This window comes from Neoarius graeffei, chromosome 8, assembly GCF_027579695.1.
Source record: "Neoarius graeffei isolate fNeoGra1 chromosome 8, fNeoGra1.pri, whole genome shotgun sequence".
NCBI lineage: Eukaryota > Metazoa > Chordata > Actinopteri > Siluriformes > Ariidae > Neoarius > Neoarius graeffei.
In genome coordinates this window covers 78,408,198-78,430,468 of record NC_083576.1, presented here as the reverse complement: position 1 = coordinate 78,430,468, position 22,271 = coordinate 78,408,198, and the positions used below count along the sequence as shown (strand labels likewise).

At 43.1% G+C, this 22,271-nt stretch overlaps 1 protein-coding gene across 5 annotated transcripts in view; it reads right to left on the bottom strand.

Annotated features, from left to right (window-relative positions):
• Nucleotides 1-22,271, bottom strand: part of kiaa1549la (KIAA1549-like a) — a 235,382-nt gene that overhangs the window by 179,330 nt on the left and 33,781 nt on the right. For 2 of the 5 annotated variants that reach the window (XM_060928288.1, XM_060928289.1), the window contains exons 2-3: nt 6,521-6,850; nt 1,955-2,536 (exon numbers count right to left, since the gene is read on the bottom strand). In XM_060928288.1, the coding sequence (XP_060784271.1) occupies nt 1,955-2,536; nt 6,521-6,850 (912 nt within the window). Of the gene's footprint in view, nt 1-1,954; nt 2,537-6,316; nt 6,425-6,520; nt 6,851-22,271 lie in introns of those variants that run through there. The other 3 variants (XM_060928290.1, XM_060928291.1, XM_060928292.1) reach the window with 3 other exon arrangements.

Below are 22,271 nucleotides of genomic sequence, written 5' to 3'. Positions count from 1 at the left end.
TCTTTTCCTTGATTTTTCTTCAGCATTCAACACCATTCAGCCAAACATACTTCTGTCCAAAATGATTAAGTTTCAGATAAACCCATATATTATCCACTGGTACTTTTCTTTTCTCACAAATAGGGTCCAGCTGGTTAAGGTAAACGACACACTATCTTCTCCCATTACCACCAATGTTGGAGTTCCCCAGGGTTGCATAAGCTCCCCTAGGTTGTTTACCCTGTATACCTCTGACTGTACCACCAATGTGCCTAATCAATATCTTCTCAAATACTCAGACGACTCCACATTAGTGACTCTTTTCACAAAATCCAATGACCACACTCAGTACCAAAGCAATGTGGATTGGTTAATTGAATGGTGTGATAATAACTACCTCATCATTAATACAGTGAAGACCGAGGTGGTCATTTTTGGAAAACCACCCAATCTCCAACTACTTCCAGTAAAAATCCACAACTCAGACATCACTCAAGTCCCATCCTACAAATACCTGGGTGTCATGATTGACCAAAATCTGACATGGACCGACCACATAGACTTCACATGTAAAAAAATACAACAGCGCATCTATTTCCTGCGAAGATTAAGATCCTTTGGGGTTAGTGCCCAAATAATCTTTTTATTTTTTACTTCTGTGATCCAGAGCGTTATGCTTTACTGCAATACAGCTTGGTATAGTAGCCTCTCTTTAAAGATAAAGCTAAACTCCAACACCAAATTAAAATCTGCTCTAAGATCATTGGGCTGCCCATAGCACACCGTAACAGGCTGTGGGCTATTGTGGTCCCAGGCTCCATGTTTGTTTGTCTGATGATGCTATATGCTCCACATGCATGGCACTAATGTGCAATAGTCCTGTGATGTTATATGTATGTCCTGTCTTTTTTAAAACGAGTCTTGTTCAGGGATGCAAAATGAATTTCAGTGAAAACTGACAATAAAGTAGATATCGTATCGTATTAGAGCACATGACATGGGTAGCTTGTACATCTGGGAAGGCATCATTAATGCTGAATGATATATACATGTTTCAGAGCAATATGCTGCCATCCAGACAAAATCTTTTTCAGGGAAGGCCTTCCTTCTTTCAGCAACACAACGCTAAGCCGCTTTCTGCACATATTAAAACTGCATGGCTCCGTAGTAAAAGAGTCCGGGTGCTAAACTGGCCTGCCTGTAGTCCAGGCCTGTCTCCCATTTAAAACATTTGGTGCATTATGAAGCGCAAAATACAACAAAGGGGACCCCGAACTGTTGAGCAACTGAAATTGGATATCAGGCAAGAATAGGACAACATTTCTCTTTCCAAACTACAACAATTGGTTTCCTCAGTTCCCAAACGTTTACAGAGTGTTGTTAAAAGTAGAAGTGATGCAACACAGTAGTTAACATGCCCCTGCCCCGACTTTTTTGAAATGTTCAAAATGAGCTTATATTTTTCAAAAAACAATAAAATTTCTCAGTTTCAACATTTGATATGTTGTCTTTGTACTATTTTCAATATAATATAGGGTTTCCATGATTTGCAAATTTTCACATTTTGTTTTTATTTACAGTTTACAGAGCGTCCCAACTTTTTTGAAATTGGGGTTGTACATCTGTAACAGTGACATGAGCCCACCTCCTTCTGTAAAACTAATCTAGTCCAAAAATAGCTATCAGCTGTATCTAAAGAAAGCAGGCATGAGGTTCTATTTAAATGTTCATCTAAATTCTTGCCATGTGGATATGTGGTTGAAAATGTAGAAGGTAGGAGAAAAAGCTGATATAGCACCTTTTCAACTTCCAAAAAATATATATCATCACAAAAGGAAAACAATCAAACTATAATACAGGACAAAAAGGCAAAATACACATCTTATAGCGTATCCGTAACCTAGAAATTGAGGCTAAAGATTCATTGAGTTTTGCTGCTTTGAAATTGAAGCAAGAACCAAGAGATCGGACTCACCCGTTCGGACCAACAGCTTCTCCGTGATGTTGCAGGATGGAGGTGAGCTCTCAGTGGTGGTGCTCTGCCCGGTGGTGGTGATTCTAGCTGTAGCTAGAGTGGAGCTTTGAGTCGTTGTAGTTGCTAAAGTGGTAGTTGTTGTTGGTCTGGTTGTAGTAGTCGTCGTTGTTGTTGTTGTAGTCGTTGTAGTTGTTGTAGTCGTCGGTGTGGTCGGAGGTTCAGTCGCAATCGTTGTGGTTTCAGCTGTAGTCATGGGAGGAGCTTTTGTGGTAAGAAACTCAGTGGTCAAGGGATGAGTACTGGGAGGAGTCACAGTCATGTCAGTCACAGTTAAGGGTGTGGTCACGGTGGTGGTCACCGTGGTGAGCTGGAGGCTATCACTGGTCACAGTGTCAGGGTTGGGGTGTGTGATAAAGACTTTCCCAACTTTTTCTGTTCCTGGAGATGTACCATTGGATAGCATGGTGGAGGTGGAGACTGGGCTGGTCACATGATCTGTGCGAGCAGGTTCTGTCTCCTCCAGTGTTAGGATGGATGCGCCAGGTGCCGTGGGAACACCTGGGTCTATAGAAGGAGCTTCTTCTGAAAGAAAACAACAGTAGCTTGGTTGTTCATTGGAAACACATGCAGTTGACTTTTTGCAATTGTATCATGCTAAAAAAGAAGGTTTCTTTGATATTCTAAAATGTATTTATTTACAATTTTGCTTTTACTCAACTCAAACTTAAATCCTGAAAATGTGTCTGATTCGTTATTCTGTTTCAAAACCAGATAGCACTGATGCTATTTGTAAAAAAAAATTTCGACAAAAAAAAGTTAAACCTCGAACATTTAATGGTTCTCAAGGGTTCTTTGGTTGTCCCTCTGATTGAATCCTACAGTTCTGGTTTCTATGTAGAACTTTACGATGGAGTGTCATACACTCCTTTTTTTCATCAAGCTAAGAATCCTTAACTATCTAAAGAAGCCTTAAAGGTTTGTCAGAGTGTAATAATGCATTTTATAGCATAACACTATTTAATTTTTGAAGTTGTTTGGTCAGAAAGTGATGATTAATTTTCTATAAAGGCAGCTCTGATGATAGTTCTGGCTATAAGACAAATTCCAGGTTTATATTCATGCGCTCAGTCGAACGTTCTCATTTCAATACCAAGAGGCATAGCTCAACAACTCTTGGAGTAAACACTCAACATAATCTATTAAATCAGGCTGTTATTTAATAAAGAAACATTTAATCATTGAAAAGGCTTTTTGTAGGAGATGTTTGTTCAGCATTTATGAAAAAAGAGTCTCCAGTGTCTCCACTGTTTATCTGCCATAAAAATGTCTTCAGGATAGAGCATTTTATTGGAACATGACAAGGTTGAGGGTTTTTTTTTTCTTAATAATCTCAATAGAGAATTTTCTTGTGACGTCATCACAACTGCGGATTTGTTTACACGGCCATATTGCTGGGCAAGCTTTGTATTCGCCAGCGACCGGCACAAGTGTATGTGAGTGATTGTAAGCCAAATTCAGTAAACATCTACAGATAAACTTGAAGTTACATCTTAAAGAACAACGCCAGAGACCTGTAGTGCTTTGGGATGTAATAACAGACTTGGAGATAAGCTTGGTTTAACATTTCACCGCTTCCCGGCGAACCCAGAAAGATGAGAAAAATGTCAAGCTGCAGTTAACCAGAAAGAAAAACATTTCCATGTGTGTGGAGAACATTTTATATCAGGTTAGTCTGAAAGCTCTGTGCAAACATTAAAATGTTTATCTGGATGTAGGTTTTGGACGCAATAAATTTTATTATTATACTGTACATACAGGCCACTTTTTCCATGGAATAAAAACATGTATTCAATTCCCTTCTAGTGGGTTAATTGATAGCATGCAATATTGTTATCATATCGCTTATCCTCCATGTATTACACCACTCTCCCCAAAGGAGAATGAGCGTGCAATATTGTTACAATATTGCACGTTATCAAGATAACACAACATCACATGTCAGAGCTCGTACGAATATCCAATGACAAAACTTTTCTGCTGCGCATGCGCACAATCATTTCTTTGCTGGGAAAGATAGAAGACGAGGCTAATCCAGTGCTACTGCTAGGATTAGCTATGCTATAATGAAGCACTAAATAAATAAACTAAAACCTGAAACCAAAAGACGCGTTGAAAAACGTCATTAGATATTCTTCAGGCACATTGACAAGAGAAAAACATACCAACAGACATCAAAAAAATGGAAAATAAGGTATGTTTCTTTATCAGGACTTTCCCATAACATTCCGGCACGAAAACTGCCTCGGAATATCAATCGGCATCTGTATTTTTGTAAACCTTTAGTATCTCTGGCGTATTTAGAAGTCCAAATACTAAAAAGTTCAGGATGTCGTCGTGTCCCAAATCTGGTAGCTGGTTTGCTGAACACTTTTCAAGTGGAATAAATACATTTGTGGGTAAATTAATAATAAGAAGCCTTTATTTTTGTCACATCTAAACTCAAGCACAGCAAAATTCCTCCTCTGCATTTAATCCATCTGAAGTGGTGAACAAGCATGCGCACAGAGAAAGAGAGAGTGCACAGTGTGCAGAATAAAGAATAAATAAATACATTTGGGGGTAAATGATATGGATCTGTGATGCCTGCATGTTTAAGCTTTTCGATGTAACACAAACTGCTGGTATAAAATACATTTTTCATCGTTTCAGAGAGATTGTACTGACTGCAGTCATCTCAATTTTCATTATTAACTGTCGTGGAATGGGCGGCATGGTGGTGTAGTGGTTAGCGCTGTCGCCTCACAGCAAGAAGGTCCGGGTTCGAGCCCCGTGGCCGGCGAGGGCCTTTCTGTGCAGAGTTTGCATGTTCTCCCCGTGTCCGCGTGGGTTTCCTCCAGGTGCTCCGGTTTCCCCCACAGTCCAAAGACATGCAGGTTAGGTTAACTGGTGACTCTAAATTGACCGTAGGTGTGAGTGTGAATGGTTGTCTGTGTCTATGTGTCAGCCCTGTGATGACCTGGCGACTTGTCCAGGGTGTAGCCCGCCTTTCGCCCGTAGTCAGCTGGGATAGGCTCCAGCTTGCCTGCGACCCTGTAGAACAGGATAAAGTGGCTAGAGGAGATGAGATGAGAACTGTCGTGGATGTTTCTTTGTTTGCCCGGCAATATGGCGGATGCTGCGTGATAAACAAAAACCCGTGACGTCAGTGAAAGTCCTCCATAGACAGGAAATGAGGGAATGAGTGTTTATAGCTGCTATAACATAAGTCATAAGAGTAATTTGTTTCAAGGATGTTCAACAACATTCAGTGTAACTATGGGGAAAAGTATGATGCATGGTTCTTTAGTAAATCAAAAACTGTAATCTTTAAAAATAAAATGAAAATAACCAACTTTGGGGTGGAAACAGCAACTCTACGTCAGGCCGCATCATACCACCCAGTCGTTAATTATTTTCTTAGAACAGGCCTCAACCCAACTGTTTTATTTCTTAATTAGCAGTTTAAAATTTTTAGCCTGAGCGTGTTAGCATGCTAACAGTTAACATGTTAGTCGTTAGCATGATAGCTGTTAGCATGCCAGCTGTTCGCCGGTAGCATATTAACCTTAGAGTGTTAACATGCTAACAATTAACATGTTAGTCATTAGCATGTTAGCCATATTATGTTAGCGTGTTAGCCGTTAGCATATTAGCATGCTAGCTGTTAGTATGCAAGACGTTAGCTTGCTAGCATGTTATCATTTGCATGTTGGCATGCTAGCTGTTAGCATGTTAACAATTAGCATGTTAGCATGCTTGATGTTAATGGTTTACTGGATCAGCACAATCACGCTGTGAGCTCAGCCATTTAAAACAGATTTTAGAGTGTGAGGTCTCATGTCTGATTCAGTTACTGTTGGTGACCCTCTGCGACGGCTCAGCAAGCACACTTTGCATTTTCTCTGCAGAAATGCAGTCTAGTTAGCAGTTTAATGTTTTTTTTTCCTTTTCAACTTACAGTACCAATAAAAGGCTAGCAAGACAGGCTTAAAAATAATAATTTGGGAGATTTTATAGTCACAAACAGGGATTTTCAAATATCTGCTAACTCCAATTACAAGAACCAAGCTTCCATTAGGTGCATTTACAGTTGACTGTTTTTTATGACTTTTGTCACACATCAAATTTCTGAGTTTTGATAATAATTTGTCATCAACAAGAATCAGTGTTTTAAAAGATGTTCTCAATAGGCACGGCGACATCATTAAAACTCCCTGATTGTGACTTTAAAGGTCAATGACTGAGGGAATACTGTGAGTGTTATGAACACTCACGCATGACTACAAAGGAGAATGAGTCATGACAAATCAAATCATATCTCACATATGATGAGAGTGATAAGGGTGATCACCATACAAGCATGATGATGATCACGATGATGGATACGACGAGGACAAAAGCACAGACGACAACATCAAGTCAGCAGAACTTCTGCAAACAAAACCATTTTGATCACAGTTAATCTCACACACGTGACAGCACTGGTAAACACACATTTATATTACGTCCATGCTGCAGGGTTCTTACCTGAGCTGGTGCTCAGCACACTCTTGGTTGGAGACTGTGAAGCTTTAGCCGGCGGATCCTCTGGGATTTTGCGGCTGGTGAGATTGTAAGCGTTTGCGTGAGGAGAGGCCGGATATTGCACCAGTGAGTCTGAGTTGGCCCTCACTGTCAGCACGGACGAGAAAACAGCCTGCTCTCTGGTGCTTGACGCTGCCTCTGCTGGTGCAGAGTGGGACTGCAGGAGAGGATCTCCATCTTCTTCTGGCGGAGAAAGAGATGAGGAGACGTTTGAAGACCCAGTGGGGAGTGGCAATGTAGCAGAACGATTCAAAGTTTCGATCTGGCTCTCATCTGGAGAAACAGAAACAGAGATAATAGGTAATACATCGACGTATTCAGTAATGAATAGGATTTCTGGATTGTGTTTGAGGACTCATTTTTATAGTGTTACAGAAAATTAGTACTTTTCAAAACACATAGATTGCATATCCATTGCATTACAGGCATTTAGCAGACACTCTTATCCAGAGCAACGTATAACAGGACCCTGACACACCCCACCCAGGGAGCAACTGGGGGTTAGGTGCCTTGCTCAAGGGCACGTCATCCATTCCTGCCAGTCCAGGGAATCAAATCAGCAACCTTTTGGTCCCAACGCTACTCTAGGCCATGGCATATCCCAAAGCAAATCAATCATAATTACTATATACATCCTTTGGTGATATTATTACCTCCGTCAACTGTATTGGAGGAGGTTATATTTTTGCCTCTGTTTGTTTGTCTGTTCCCAATGTAACTCAAAAAGTAGTATACGGATTTTGATGAAATTTGGGAGAAAGGTGGGCCATGGGCCAAAGAACAATTGAGAAGATTTTGATGCAAATCCAGATATGTACGTGGATCCAGGATTTTTTTTTGTCTGTTCCCAACATAAAAAGTAGTGAACAAGTTTTGATGAAATTTGGTGTACAGCTTGGAGAAAAACATATAGCCTACTGCTGTTTGACACCCCCCTCATCAGCGACCAACTAGGCATGAATGCAGTTTCGGTGGCTCAGGCGGTATTGCCATCCCTGGCACCACCAGGATAAATGCATAGAGCCACCGGGGGGTGTCTTATAAATTTGGCCATCACGTTGACAAGTTAAATGCTTTGGCCCAGATCCAACTTGATGCTTTTTCAGCTGCTACACAAAGCTGCTTGGAGGCAGATGTAATGGCACATGAGCCAAGACCAAGTTGGGATAGGAAGGCTGTCATGGACCTCCCCAGGAATCTCTGGCAGCCAACCTCCACTGGTCATACACCGCCCACCCATTGTCCTCACACACAACTGCTCATACCACGTTCCCTCATGTTCAAATGCCTTCTCCATGTTGTCCTCCCAGGGGACAGTCAGTTCTATAAGATGTACACACTTTAACCATTCAGACCACACAATCACATCTGGTCACTCCACCGCATCCTAAGTTCAAGTGATTTGATTTTGAGGTTGATAATATGTGGCTTGGTGGAGGTATGCACTCTACCATGTGCTCTTCTAGTTTAACATTGGAAAACGTATCCCATCTGATAGGACATACACACCCAATGGTTTGTTGCCATAATTTAAATGCCTTTGTCTTTTTTTTTTTATTTTGTCTATAAGGTCCTGAGTGGTGCAACAGAAAAGCATTCATCCTATCTTCCAAAGATTGTGAGTCTGAATCCCGATGACGCCACAGCCATCTGTGGTCAGGAGCCAAAGAGAGCAAAATTGGCCTGTGTTCTGATGGAGGGGTGGCATTATCTCTCTCTCTCTCTCTCTCTCTCTCTCATGTCAATTACAGCAATACTATTTAATCATAGGTATCTGTGAGCTTGTGCATATGGAAGTGGGTGGATAGTGCTTTCCTCCGTGTGTGTAATGTTGCATAAGCAGCACCTTGAAAAGATGTGGTCAGAGGATGAGGCATGTGACCCTGGTTGGTAGCTGTTGGGTGGGAATTAATTTGCTTGTTTTTAAATGCAATGCAAATATCTACTAAGATCATGATAAAATAATGAAACGAGACCGTCAATGATGGTGTAGCTCACTCCAGCCCCGTCTAGTCCAGAAGGAATGATCTAAAGTGGGCCACCTTGCGCAATAAATGCTGCAAGCTATATACACTATATAGAAGCTATATACACCCTAGGAATACCGACCTGTTTGCCAGAAAGAATCCAAAACGGCAAGGAATTGACCAAGAAGAAGCAATTTTTGTTGAACTGCTCATTAAGGCTTAATTAGTCCATAACTTCATAAATAACTGTAATTAAGCAGGTTGTTTGATTTAACAAAATGGAAAGTTACTAAGTACAGATACGGATACAAATACTGAACTATAGATTGCGTCCCCCAGTTAGAGAACTGTTTTTATACACGCTTTTTGATCTAAACTTTTAAGTGCTAATTTATTATCAGTTTTAAAGGCTCTATGTACAATTTTACCCTGTTGACACTGAGTATTTAAGACAACATTATTTCAATAAAAATACAAAAACTAAAAAAAAACTAAAATCAGTCCATTTGTAGCAGTCTTTTTAGCACTTAATCCTTGTCAGAAATTGACAAGATTGTTAAAATGAGACTGGAATTGACGACGTAGCTCACTCCGGCACTGTCTAGTCCAGAAGGAACGATCTAAAGTGGGCCACCTTACCTTCCTTGCGCAATAAATGTTGCACGCTATATACACAATATACAAGCTATATATAGAAGCTATATCCACCCTACGAATACCGACCTATTTGCCAGAAAGAATCCAAAACGGCGAGGAACTGGCCAAGAAGCAGCAATTTTTGTTGAACTGCTCATTAAGGCTTAATAAATCCATAACTTCATTAATAACTGTAATGAAGCAAATCTGGGTAGAAGTTATATACATCCTAGGTACCCCTACCTTCATGCCAGAAAGAATCAAAATCCGTGTAGAACTGAGGGAGAAGAAGCGATTTGTGTGGAAACTGCTCATTAGGGATTGATTGATTAATTACTCCATATCTTCATTATTAATTGCAATTATGCAAATTTGGTTTGATGCTATATGCACCCCAGGCAGATCTACCTTCCTGCCAAAAAGAATAAAAATCGGTGAGGAACTGAGAGAGAAGAAGTGATTTTTGTGAAATGTGGACGACACCAGATGGACGACGGACAACACATGATGGTATAAGCTCATCACCTGTCAGCCGGATGAGCTAATAATACGACTTGTTTTACTGAGGACTGAACAGTTGCGACTCGGTGTTCACTTTTTTTCTGTTCCTTTGCATAATGACTGACTCTCATATGGAAATGTGGAACAGTTTAAAACACGACCAGCATAAATCTGCAACACTGTGCAAAGCTCCTGAGTCATCACAGGCAGAGATGAAAAATAAGAAAGAAAACAGTAATATGAATGTAGGGTTCATACAGCAGTGGAAAACGTGTCATCTCACACACAGTTGCAAACACATTGCCCTGAAACGGTGCCTTAATGTCATCCTGTACTTTCAAAATCACCTCTACTGTGGCTGAAAGACAGAACGAGAAAAAGGGATAACATTTTCGTGAACCTCCAACTACAGAAGTAGTGATTAATGTCAGCGAGTCACTGCAGCTCAGGACTGTGTCAATGTTATTCTCCTCAAGATAGGAATCAAATAAAAGGCAATGAAGGCTTATTAATCACGGCGTTAATCATCTCTGAATGACTCTCCAGCACTGAGGTGACAAAATCAGCAAATGGTGTGATTTTTCTCTTCCCTGGAGTGAAACGAGAAAAATGAATAATTCACTGTGGTTACCGGGAGCCTTGGTTTAACAAGACACTAGCATTAAGTGTTTAGCGAGTGTATGTGGGCGTACGACGATGTGCCGGTATGTCATCACAGGTCACGTTGAAAGCCTCTTCTCCAACCAACAGCCACCTGCTCTGACAGTTTGAGCATATGGGATTTCCTGAGAAAGGGAGAGCAAGAGAAAGGCAGGAGTCGTGCAATGATGTGATGCTAAAGCAGAGAAGAAAAGCACGCGTGCATATGCTTCGGCTCAGGAGAACATCATCACCAGGCCAGTGTCCTAGAGACTGCATTACTACAGCAGCAGCGGGGATGTTTTAGTATGCTGACCCCGGCACGGAGAAGATTTATAAAGCCTTTAATGGCTCCTGGAGCAGTCATGGGTTTCAAATGAGGCACCAAGCTGAGCCAATCAAACGCTACTGCCAAGCACAGCAGAGTGATTCCATTGGCTGACTTGTTTCCACACATCAAGGTGCATCCACATCTCTGGCCCCATCTATAAATAATCAAGGACACTGAAATTCTTTAAATTCCTTCGAATGATCTTGTAAACAACAAGAATTTGGGAATCAAAATAATCTCATCTTATACTGATACTGATGTAAGTAAGGATCAGTCAGATGGCAAGGCCTGGAGCTTTCACAGGATAGGGACAGGTGGTGATGGAGGATGATGGGTAATGGGCCAAAACCAGTAAAAGTCCACGAGAAGGCCAAGGCACGAAAGGCTAGCACCATTCCAACAGGATGTCTATTCATAGGACCCCATCTGCTTTTAACTGTGTCTTCGTGGGACACTGACAGCCATCCATGTCCCCTTCAGAGACATACCACTCAAGATGCTTTAATCAAAAGCAAAAATGAAGGGTTGCTTTATTGCATTCGGTTCTAATCAGTTACAGAAAATTCCAGTTAAATCCTAAATCCACTCAGGCACTTTGTACTATCTCGATTTAAACCACAACCGAATGAGATTACAGTGCCCTCATTCTACCGAGAAGATTAAACATCCTGATGCACAGCCAACTGCCCTTCAAGACAACTCCTCTCATCATCTTCTTTTACTGCAGATCTCAAAGTGCAATATTAATGTAATTTTAATGCGATGTGGGGGAAAAGTATATCAAATGCAGCAATTTCATGCTGTGGCTTCGTTTAACCTGGGTCGACCTGACAGCTGCTGAACTGTAAGAGGAGAAGCCAAGTTAAATTTAGTTTATAAAAATCACAGTACTAGGTTTAACAAGTTGAAGCACAGGACGTAGGCTGACCAGACAGAAGATGAATCGCTGATGATCCTTGATGATGACTAGCGCTACTGTGCCTTCAGTCGTCTGACTCGCTGTTCATCACCATGAACAAAGCTTTATACTATTTTTACAGTGACGTAACAGACTGCTTTTCTGTGACACAGTCTCTTTAGGGTTTGACACATCTTGGACACAATCAGATCTACTATGGAGCATTTTATGAAGAAATAATGGGTTGGTTGGGATTTAGGGATTATATAAGGAGTCCTTAGGCACAAAAAAAAAAAGTCCTGTCTGACAAGCAGGGGCTGATCTACAGGGAATGTGCTTCCCACAATAATTGGCTCCTCACCTTTGCAGCCTGTAAAATATTGTGTAAGTTTTCTTACAACCCCGATTCCAAAAAAGTTGGGACAAAGTACAAATTGTAAATAAAAATGGAATGCAATAATTTACAAATCTCAAAAACTGATATTGTATTCACCATAGAACATAGACAACATATCAAATGTCGAAAGTGAGACATTTTGAAATTTCATGCCAAATATTGGCTCATTTGAAATTTCATGACAGCAACACATCTCAAAAAAGTTGGGACAGGGCCAGTAAGAGGCTGGAAAAGTTAAAGGTACAAAAAAGGAACAGCTGGAGGACCAAATTGCAACTCATTAGGTCAATTGGCAATAGGTCATTAACATGACTGGGTATAAAAAGAGCATCTTGGAGTGGCAGCGGCTCTCAGAAGTAAAGATGGGAAGAGGATCACCAATCCCCCTAATTCTGCGCCGACAAATAGTGGAGCAATATCAGAAAGGAGTTCAACAGTGTAAAATTGCAAAGAGTTTGAACATATCATCATCTGCAGTGCATAATATCATCAAAAGATTCAGAGAATCTGGAAGAATCTCTGTGCGTAAGGGTCAAGGCCGGAAAACCATACTGGGTGCCCGTGATCTTCGGGCCCTTAGACGGCACTGCATCACATACAGGCATGCTTCTGTATTGGAAATCACAAAATGGGCTCAGGAATATTTCCAGAGAACATTATCTGTGAACACAATTCACCGTGCCATCCGCCGTTGCCAGCTAAAACTCTATAGTTCAAAGAAGAAGCCGTATCTAAACATGATCCAGAAGCGCAGACGTCTTCTCTGGGCCAAGGCTCATTTAAAATGGACTGTGGCAAAGTGGAAAACTGTTCTGTGGTCAGACGACTCAAAATTTGAAGTTCTTTATGGAAATCAGGGACGCCGTGTCATTCGGACTAAAGAGGAGAAGGACGACCCAAGTTGTTATCAGCGCTCAGTTCAGAAGCCTGCATCTCTGATGGTATGGGGTTGCATTAGTGCGTGTGGCACGGGCAGCTTACACATCTGGAAAGACACCATCAATGCTGAAAGGTATATCCAGGTTCTAGAGCAACATATGCTCCCATCCAGACGACGTCTCTTTCAGGGAAGACCTTGCATTTTCCAACATGACAATGCCAAACCACATACTGCATCAATTACAGCATCATGGCTGCGCAGAAGAAGGGTCCGGGTACTGAACTGGCCAGCCTGCAGTCCAGATCTTTTCACCCACAGAAAACATTTGGCACATCATAAAACGGAAGATACGACAAAAAAGAGCTAAGACAGTTGAGCAACTAGAATCCTACATTAGACAAGAATGGGTTAACATTCCTATCCCTAAACTTGAGCAACTTGTCTCCTCAGTCCCCAGACGTTTACAGACTGTTGTAAAGAGAAAAGGGGATGTCTCACAGTGGTAAACATGGCCTTGTCCCAACTTTTTTGAGATGTGTTGTTGTCATGAAATTTAAAATCACCTAATTTTTCTCTTTAAATGATACATTTTCTCAGTTTAAACATTTGATATGTCATCTATGTTCTATTCTGAATAAAATATGGAATTTTGAAACTTCCACATCATTGCATTCCGTTTTTATTTACAATTTGTACTTTGTCCCAACTTTTTTGGAATCGGGGTTGTAAGTAAAAATTGTATACAATGGAAAAGAATTGTAAAGCAGTCCATTATTCTGAAAAATAAAATAAGAGTTATGATTCAGTTTATCATAATAAACTGAAGGTGCACGGTATGATACCTCAAAATAACGTCAGCCTCAAAAACCTGTTTATTAATGCCACAGTGCTGTTGAATTCTTGATTCTGATTGGTCCAAAAAAAATGATTAATTGTTTTTCGTATAAATACAGAGGTGATTATAAGAAATCGCGCATGCTAATTGGTCAAGAGATTTGGATTACTCCAGGGCGGCACGGTGGTGTAGTGGTTAGCACGGTTGCCTCACAGCAAGAAGGTTCTGGGTTTGAACCCAGCGGCCAGCGAGGGCCTTTCTGTATGGAGTTTGCATGTTCTCCCCGTGTCTGTGTGGGTTTCCTCTGGGTGCTCCGGTTTCCCCCACAGTCCAAAGACACACAGTTAGGTTAACGTGGGGCGGCCTTGGGCTGAAGTGCCTTTGAGCAAGGTACCTGACCCCTGACTGCTCCCCAGGTGCTCTAGTGTGGCTGCCCACTGCTCTGTGTGTGTGTGTGTGTGTGTGTGTGTTCACTGCTTCAGATGGGTTAAATGCAGAGGATGAATTTCACTGTGCTTGAAGTGTGCATGTGACAAATAAAGGTTTCTTCTTCTTCGATGTCAGCTGGGCAAAGTATTCTGTCAGGGATGGTTGGGAGTTGAATGTATGTGCAGAAGAGTTTTATTTATAAAAGTTACAGCAAGCAAACAATCCAGAATGGCAGGCAAAATCGTAAAACGGTGAAACAAGCAACTGGTTGAACGAGGCACAAACAGACTATCAAAGACGAGGCAGGAAACAAACACGAGAAACAGGAAATCAGGGATCAGGAAACCAGGAGAACAAGCAAGGAAAAAGGCTCGGTAAAGTGCCAGAAATGCAACTCAATACTTCACAAAGTTTGACAGTTTTTATATAGTCGCGCTGATTGTGCCTTAATCCTGTGCAGGTGTGAGTCGTTTACGGCGAGCGTGCGCGAGAGTCTATCTGTTGCACGTGCCATGGCACGCAGGTGTGACACTCAATCATCACCTTGAGCGACTCAGTAAAATGGCATCCAATCGCTTTGTCAATGCAATAAGGAAAAATTATATACGGTATTATGAAAGAAAATGCTGTTCCGAAAAGCACTAAAGATGCTACGAAGTTTGCTCTAAAACTATTCAGACGTAAGGGTAGGACTGTGGGCGGCACAGTGGTGTCGTGGTTAGCACTGTCGCCTCACAGCAAGAAGGTCCTGGGTTTGAGACCAGCAGCTGATGAGGGCCTTTCTGGGTGGAGTTTGCATGTTCTCCCCGTGTCCGTGTGGGTTTCCTCCGGGTGCTCCGGTTTCCCCCACAGTCCAAAGACATGCAGGTTAGGCTAATTAGTGACTCTAAATTGACCGAAGATGTGAATGTGAGTGTGAATGGTTGTTTGTCTCTATGTGTCAGCCCTGTGATAACCTGGTGACTTGTCCAGGGTGTACCCCGCCTCTCGCCCATAGTCAGCTGGGATAGGCTCCAGCTTGCCCGCAACCCTGTACAGGATAAATGGTTACGGATAATGGATGGGTGGGATCGTGATTTATTTTATCAATTTAAAAAAAAAAAGTTTTTATGTGACTCGTCATCGATAAGTGACAAGTTTGTGCACACCGTTATTACGTTTGTATGCTGCTTTTGAAGGTTTGAAATAAATTATTTTTAAAATACTTTTTTACCTGTTTTAATAATTATTAATTTCATTAATCATCTCATCTCATTATCTCTAGCCACTTTATCCTGTTCTACAGGGTCGCAGGCAAGCTGGAGCCTATCCCAGCTGACTACGGGCGAAAGGCAGGGTACACCCTGGACAAGTCGCCAGGTCATCGCAGGGCTGACACATAGACACAGACAACCATTCACACTCACATTCACACCTACGGTCAATTTAGAGCCACCAGTTAACCTAACCTGCATGTCTTTGGACTGTGGGAGAAACCAGAGCACCCGGAGGAAACCCACACAGACACGAGGAGAACATGCAAACTCCGCACAGAAAGGCCCCCATCGGCAACTGGGCTCGAACCCAGAACCTTCTTGCTGTGAGGAGACAGTACTAACCACTACACCACCGTGCCGCCCATGACATATCAATCACTGGCAAATAGCCATGGTATAAGTGGAATAAAACATGACAGGTCATGCTGTTTCAGGAAAATAATCAGCTTGATTGTTATACTACTTGGCCCTCCATCAGATGATGTTGATTATTTCTTATAGCTGCATGCCATGTCATGTTTCATTCCTTCCTTAGTTACTTTGGACAAAGCTGCATGCAATTCTCACAGTTACATAAGACATGTCATGTCTTTAAGGCTGTATTTCAGTGTTTAAAGCATCTGTACAGAGTGGCAGGAAGTAGCAGCTTCACCATGGTGCTCACTACCTTAATTGCCATCTCACTTTCTCAGTCCTTAAAATATGACAAGTTTGATGCACTTATACTGCAAAAATATCCATTGTTATGTTATCCATATAGCCATAAATAAAGTCAGGATTTGGAATGATAGTCTCATCTCATCTCATTATCTGTAGCCGCTTATCCTGTTCTACAGGGTCGCAGGCAAGCTGGAGCCTATCCCAGCTGACTACGGGCGAAAGGCGGGGTACACCCTGGACAAGTCGCCAGGTCATCACAGGGCTGACACATAGACACAGACAACCATTCACACTCACATTCACACCTACGGTCAATTTAGAGTCACCAGTTAACCTAACCTGCATGTCTTTGGACTGTGGGGGAAACCGGAGCACCCGGAGGAAACCCACGCGGATACGGGGGGAACATGCGAACTCCGCACAGAAAGGCTCTCGCCGGCCACGGGCTCGAACCCGGACCTTCTTGCTGTGAGCCGACAGCGCTAACCACTACACCACCGTGCCACGGAATGATAGTCTTGTTATGTAAAGTTCAAGATTGTAGAAGGATCACCTGGGGCCTCATTTATAAACGATGCGTACGCACAAAAGAATGCGTACGCCACATTCTACGCAAGCTTCGGTATTTATAAAAAGTGAACTTGACGGCAAAATGTGCGCACCTCCACACAAGCTCTGACCCATGCGTACGCACAAAAAAAGGGAAACGCGGAAAGTGCGACCTCAGGAGGAAACGGGGAGAACGACCCGAAATTGGTTCAATAATCGAAGTTTAACACAAATATAACATCACGCATCAAAGACGTGACTGACTTAGCATTTATAATCCTTAATTTTGTGCACTTGTCAAAAATAACATCTGATTTAAGGCAATAAAGACAAATTGATAGGCTATACATAGTATGTTTTTGCAACATAAGCAGTAGGCTAAGTTTTGTTAATTATCCACTTATGGCTTTCATGCATGTTGTGTCATTTTTCAATATTGATCATTAGGCTATCACACGTGGGCGGCACGGTGGTGTAGTGGTTAGCACTGTCGCCTCACAATAAGAAGGTCCGGGTTCGAGCCTGTGATGACCTGGCGACTTGTCCAGGGTGTACCCCGCCTTTCGCCCGTAGTCAGCTGGGATAGGCTCCAGCTTGCCTGCGACCCTGTAGAACAGGATAAAAGCGGCTAGAGATAATGAGATGAGGCTATCACACATGTTGCTTGTTACCATAGGTTGCCTACTCTCATTCATTCTCATTATTTCTAGCCGCTTTATCCTATTCTACAGGGTCGCAGGCAAGCTGGAGCCTATCCCAGCTGACTACGGGCGAAAGGCGGGATACACCTTGGACAAGTCGCCAGGTCATCACAGGGCTGACACATAGACACACACAACCATTCACACTCACATTCACACCTACGGTCAATTTAGAGTCACCAGTTAACCTAACCTGCATGTCTTTGGACTGTGGGGGAAACCGGAGCACCTGGAGGAAACCCACGCGGACATGGGGAGAACATGCAAACTCCGCACAGAAAGGCCCTCGCCGGCCACGGGGCTCGAACCCGGACCTTCTTGCTGTGAGGCGACAGTGCTAACCACTACACCACCGTGCCGCCCCGTTGCCTACTCTGTAAATAGTATATAAGAGGGATTTGCCGTGGTAGGTCTTATGATCCACTATGGCGTATTTGGCATTGCCGGAGGATGTGGCAAATGGAAGAATTAGGAGAGAGCGAGTCTTCAGAGATCAACAAGATTTGTTGGCCAATGACGATGAGTGGCTCATGAGCTGATTCAGATTGCCATGAGCTGTCCTTTTACACCTGATAGCTGAGTTGGGCCCAGCATTGGAGAGAGGTACCCGCCGGAATCATGCCATCCCAGTCTCGCTGCAAGTGCTGACTTGCATCGGCTTTCTGGCCACTGGCACTTTTCAGCGAGAACTGGCTGACCGGTCTGGGATATCGCAGCCAACCTTCAGCCACATTTTGCCAGAAGTGTTAGGAGGTGTAATTGGTTTATCACCAAACTACATCAAGTTTCCTTACACGGTGGGTGAACAGGCAAATAAAAAAGCGCAATTTACAGCAAAGTCCGATTTCCCAAATGTGATCGGTGCTATTGACTGCACTCATATTGCTATAAGGGAACCGAGTGAAAATGAATTTGCCTTTGTTAACAGGAAGCATTTTCATTCCCTCAATGTCCAAGTTATGTGTGACGCGGACATGGTCCTCACAAATGTTGTCGCCCAGTGGCCTGGTTCAACCCATGATTCATTTATATTGAGACATAGCAGCGTTGGGCGGAGACTGGATGCTGGAGCTGTGCGCAATGGTTGGCTTCTGGGTGCGGGTGATTAATGCGTAAATCCTGAAAGTGTTTGTAACCATTCTTAGACCATTTCTAAATCTTCAACCCTTTACTCATTCAGTTATGTTGTAGGTGACAGTGGGTATCCGCTGAAACGGTGGCTGCTCACGCCATTTATGAACCCCCAAACGCCTGAGGAGACCACTTACAACCTGCGCCACAGCCAGGCGCGCACTGTTATGGAGCGCACCATCGGGCTCCTGAAGGGCAGATGGCGTTGTCTGGATGCCACGGGGGGAGCGCTATGTTACAGACCCGAAAAGGTCTGTAGGATTGTTAGGGCCTGTGCTGTGCTGCACAATGTGGCACAGCTACAAAACGTGCCTTTGCAAGCTGAAGAGGTCAACCTTGACCTCGACCCCGATCCCTATCCCCAGGCATTCCACCCAAATGCAGGAGCCGTGCGCCAGCGCGAGGAGGTGATGCGCTGCTTGTAAATAATTAGGTATGGAAACAAATGATTACTTTTTCAGAAATTCTTTAATGCTGGCATTTAATGCAGACAACTCGTTTTTTATTTCTTTTAACTCCCGGGCGACCTCGCGGACGGCATCCATATGCTCCCGCTGCACCTGCAGGACTGAATCTGTTAGGATACGGGCGCTGGTGGCTGGTTTCGGCATGGATCCACATGCATCGGAGGCCATGGACGTCCTTGGGACCTCCGCTGCCACAACCGACACACTGCTGGCCTCACTGGCACACCCAGCAACTGCGAGGGAATTTTTTTGTTAATAAAATACTTTTTCTGGATGAAGACTCATTTCAATTAATTTCACACCCATTTCAAACAAGGGGGGCACATGTGCAATGTGAGGTGGTTCCTTGATACACAACCAAAAAAAAATTACCTACCCGAGTCCTCGGCTGGTTCATTTGGCCCAGCATCGGTGTCACCCTCCTCCTCACGCACAACTCCACTCAGGAGGGTTTCCCCTATAATGCCAGCCAGTTTTTGATCCAGTGGGGTGAGCTCCAGCTCCCCCTTCCCCCTGCCCATTGCACGGACGCTTTGGCGGTGTGCCGCGATCCTCTTCTTGGCATCCACCTTTATGTCAGACCATTTTTTTTTTACCTCTGCCATAGTACGGCCTTGTGAAGCTACAGAATTGACCGCATCGGCCACATGCTGCCATTCACACGTTTTTTTTTTTCGCATTTGTAACTCTCGTACTATGGCCTCCAAACAAAACAGCTTGACGCTGCTCCACTTCATCTACTAGCACTTCAACTTCACAGTCAGTGAAGTTGCACTTCTTTGTCTTTCCTTCTGTTTTGGGCATGTTGTCCACAGATATCAATATTCATTAAGGGCGTTTCGCTGAATATTTATAGGCAATTGTGGGTGTGTCTTGAGATACGCACAGGTGCCGCAAATTTAGAGTGGATTGTGAGTTATAAAGGGAAATTGGCGTGGAACGTGCGTGCACATGGTTTTATAAATCAGAATATTTCTGTGCGCACGCACATTCTGAGTTTCGTGCGCATGCCATCTTCTGGCGTAAATCCTGCACAAAGTTTTACAGATGAGGCCCCTGGTCTTTTTCTGGTCTGATCTTGTGTTTTCTTTGGGTTCTCCAATTTTCTCTCATGCCAATAGGTGGATTGGCAACACTCAATTAATCCTAGAAGTGAATGTGTGTGTGTGTGGTGTTGTGCAATGGACTGGGATCCAGGGTGTATTCTCACCTCGCACCCAGTGTTTTTTTTTTTTAAGTTTAATAACCCTCTGGAACAACAACCAAACTTGAAATTTTTCAGACAGCTCACCAAATAAAAACAGTTCTACTTCGAATCATCCAAATAACCCTTGAGGAACCTTTTTTCTTCTAAAAGTAGCTCGAAAAGGAAGCCAGCGGCCATGTACACAACCAGCATTTGAAATGCCTGAAGGTGATGATGATGATGATGATGACTCACTCGGCTCAGGACGAAGGAGCTCAGGAATTAATGCAGACCCTGGAGCAGTTCTCCTCCTTCACGCTAAAGCATTTTTGTTTACCTGTAATATATTGTTCATTTATTTGATGTGTGTGAGATGTAACGCAACACAGCAGTTCAGTCTTCACCACTCTCAAGGAACCGCCTGAGCACACAGAGACGATTCAAATCAAAACCAAGCTCGAAGCCTTCAGTCTGTCCCACACACAAAATCCACAAAACACCCCCATGAGCATTTTCAAATAATGCACAGGAAAAGCACGGACCACGTCTCGGTGGGATTCTGCAGCGACAGCACTGGGAGCAGATTGAGGAGCTCAACGATTATAAAGCGTAGGCCTGAAGCTTTGATCGCTATCTGCATTTCCAGCCTCTGTTCACTGTGTCATGTACTGACAGCTCCTAAATCCACTATTCCTGCCTGATATAACTATCATGTTTTTTCATAACCTCTCGCATCACTAACAGGCAATAACAACACGTCTATTAGCTCGGTGTCGTGATTCCTGCAACTGTGACAAGTATAGAAAAACAAGCCACATTTAAATGTATGCTAATCCTGAAGACTGGATTCAGTACATTCCTCAAAGCAGTCCCAAGGCGCAGTTTGTCTGAGTCCCCACCAGATATCTGCTTTCTACCAACCAAACTAAACCCTCACCCTCGTATTTACCAACAGCAAGTTAGAAGAAACCAGCACGTCAGCGACGCAGTAGCTAACACGGCCGTACGATGAGAAACCAGACTCATTTATTACCTCGCACACGACGGAGTAAGCGGGGCGAGGAATTGTAATCAGTGAAGTTTGTTTGTTACTTGCGAAAATCTCCAATTTTCACAAGTAAGTTGATCTGTTTGTCCATTTGTTTGTTGGTGCGCTAGTGTCGTCATTTCTTGACCAATCTTCACCAAAATGCACAGGACAACTCACTAGGGTCACACAAAGACAACATTAGTTTTTGGTGGGTCAAGGTCAAAGGTCAAGGTCACAAGGTCAAATCTTGTTCAAAAGAAAACGTATTTACTGTGCCTTTGTAGACTACAAAAAATCTTCAATCTGATTGATAGAGCCTCGCTATGGTCAAAAATTATATTATACGGAATAAATGGAAATATTATAAGAGTTATTTACAATATGTATGAAAATGTGGACGGCATGGTGGTGTAGGGGTTAGCACTGTCACCTCACAGCAAGAAGGTCCTGGGTTTGAGCCCAGTGGTTGACGGGGGTCTTTCTGTGTGGAGTTTGCATGTTCTCCGTGTCTGTGTGGGTTTCCTCTGGGTGCTCCGGTCAAGGTCACCGGAAAGGTCAACCTTTCAGTCAAAATAACATTTTCTATTAGAACTCAAAAACGGTTGCCGATAAACAAATGTTTACTTTTATGAGCATAGAGGAACTCCCATATGGCCTTTCATTTGGCCCCATGATCTTTGACCTTGAGTGACCTTGAAAGGTCATAGGATGATAACCTGACAGCTGATGATTGAGAAATATTACCATTATCAACATTCATTCATCCATTACCTGTAACCACTTATCCTGTACAGGATCACAGGTAAGCTGGAGCCTATCCCAGCTGACTATGGGTGAGAGGCGGGGTACACCCTGGACAAGTCACCAGGTCATCGCAGGGCTGACACAGAGACAAACAACCATTCACACTCACATTCACACCTACGGTCAATTTAGAGCCACCAGGTAGCCTAACCTGCATGTCTTTGGATGAAACCGGAGTACCCGGAGGAAACCCATGCGGACACGGGGAGAACATGCAAACTCCACACAGAAGGGCCCTCGCCGGCCACTGGGCTCGAACCCAGGACCTTCTTGCTGTGCAAGCACCACCCTGCGACTCCCCATTATCAACATATAGGTATAAAATAAGTGCTGCCGGATGAGGTGTGTTTTGCCTGGCAACACTTGTAATTAGCTAAGTTGTTCTTCATGAGGACAA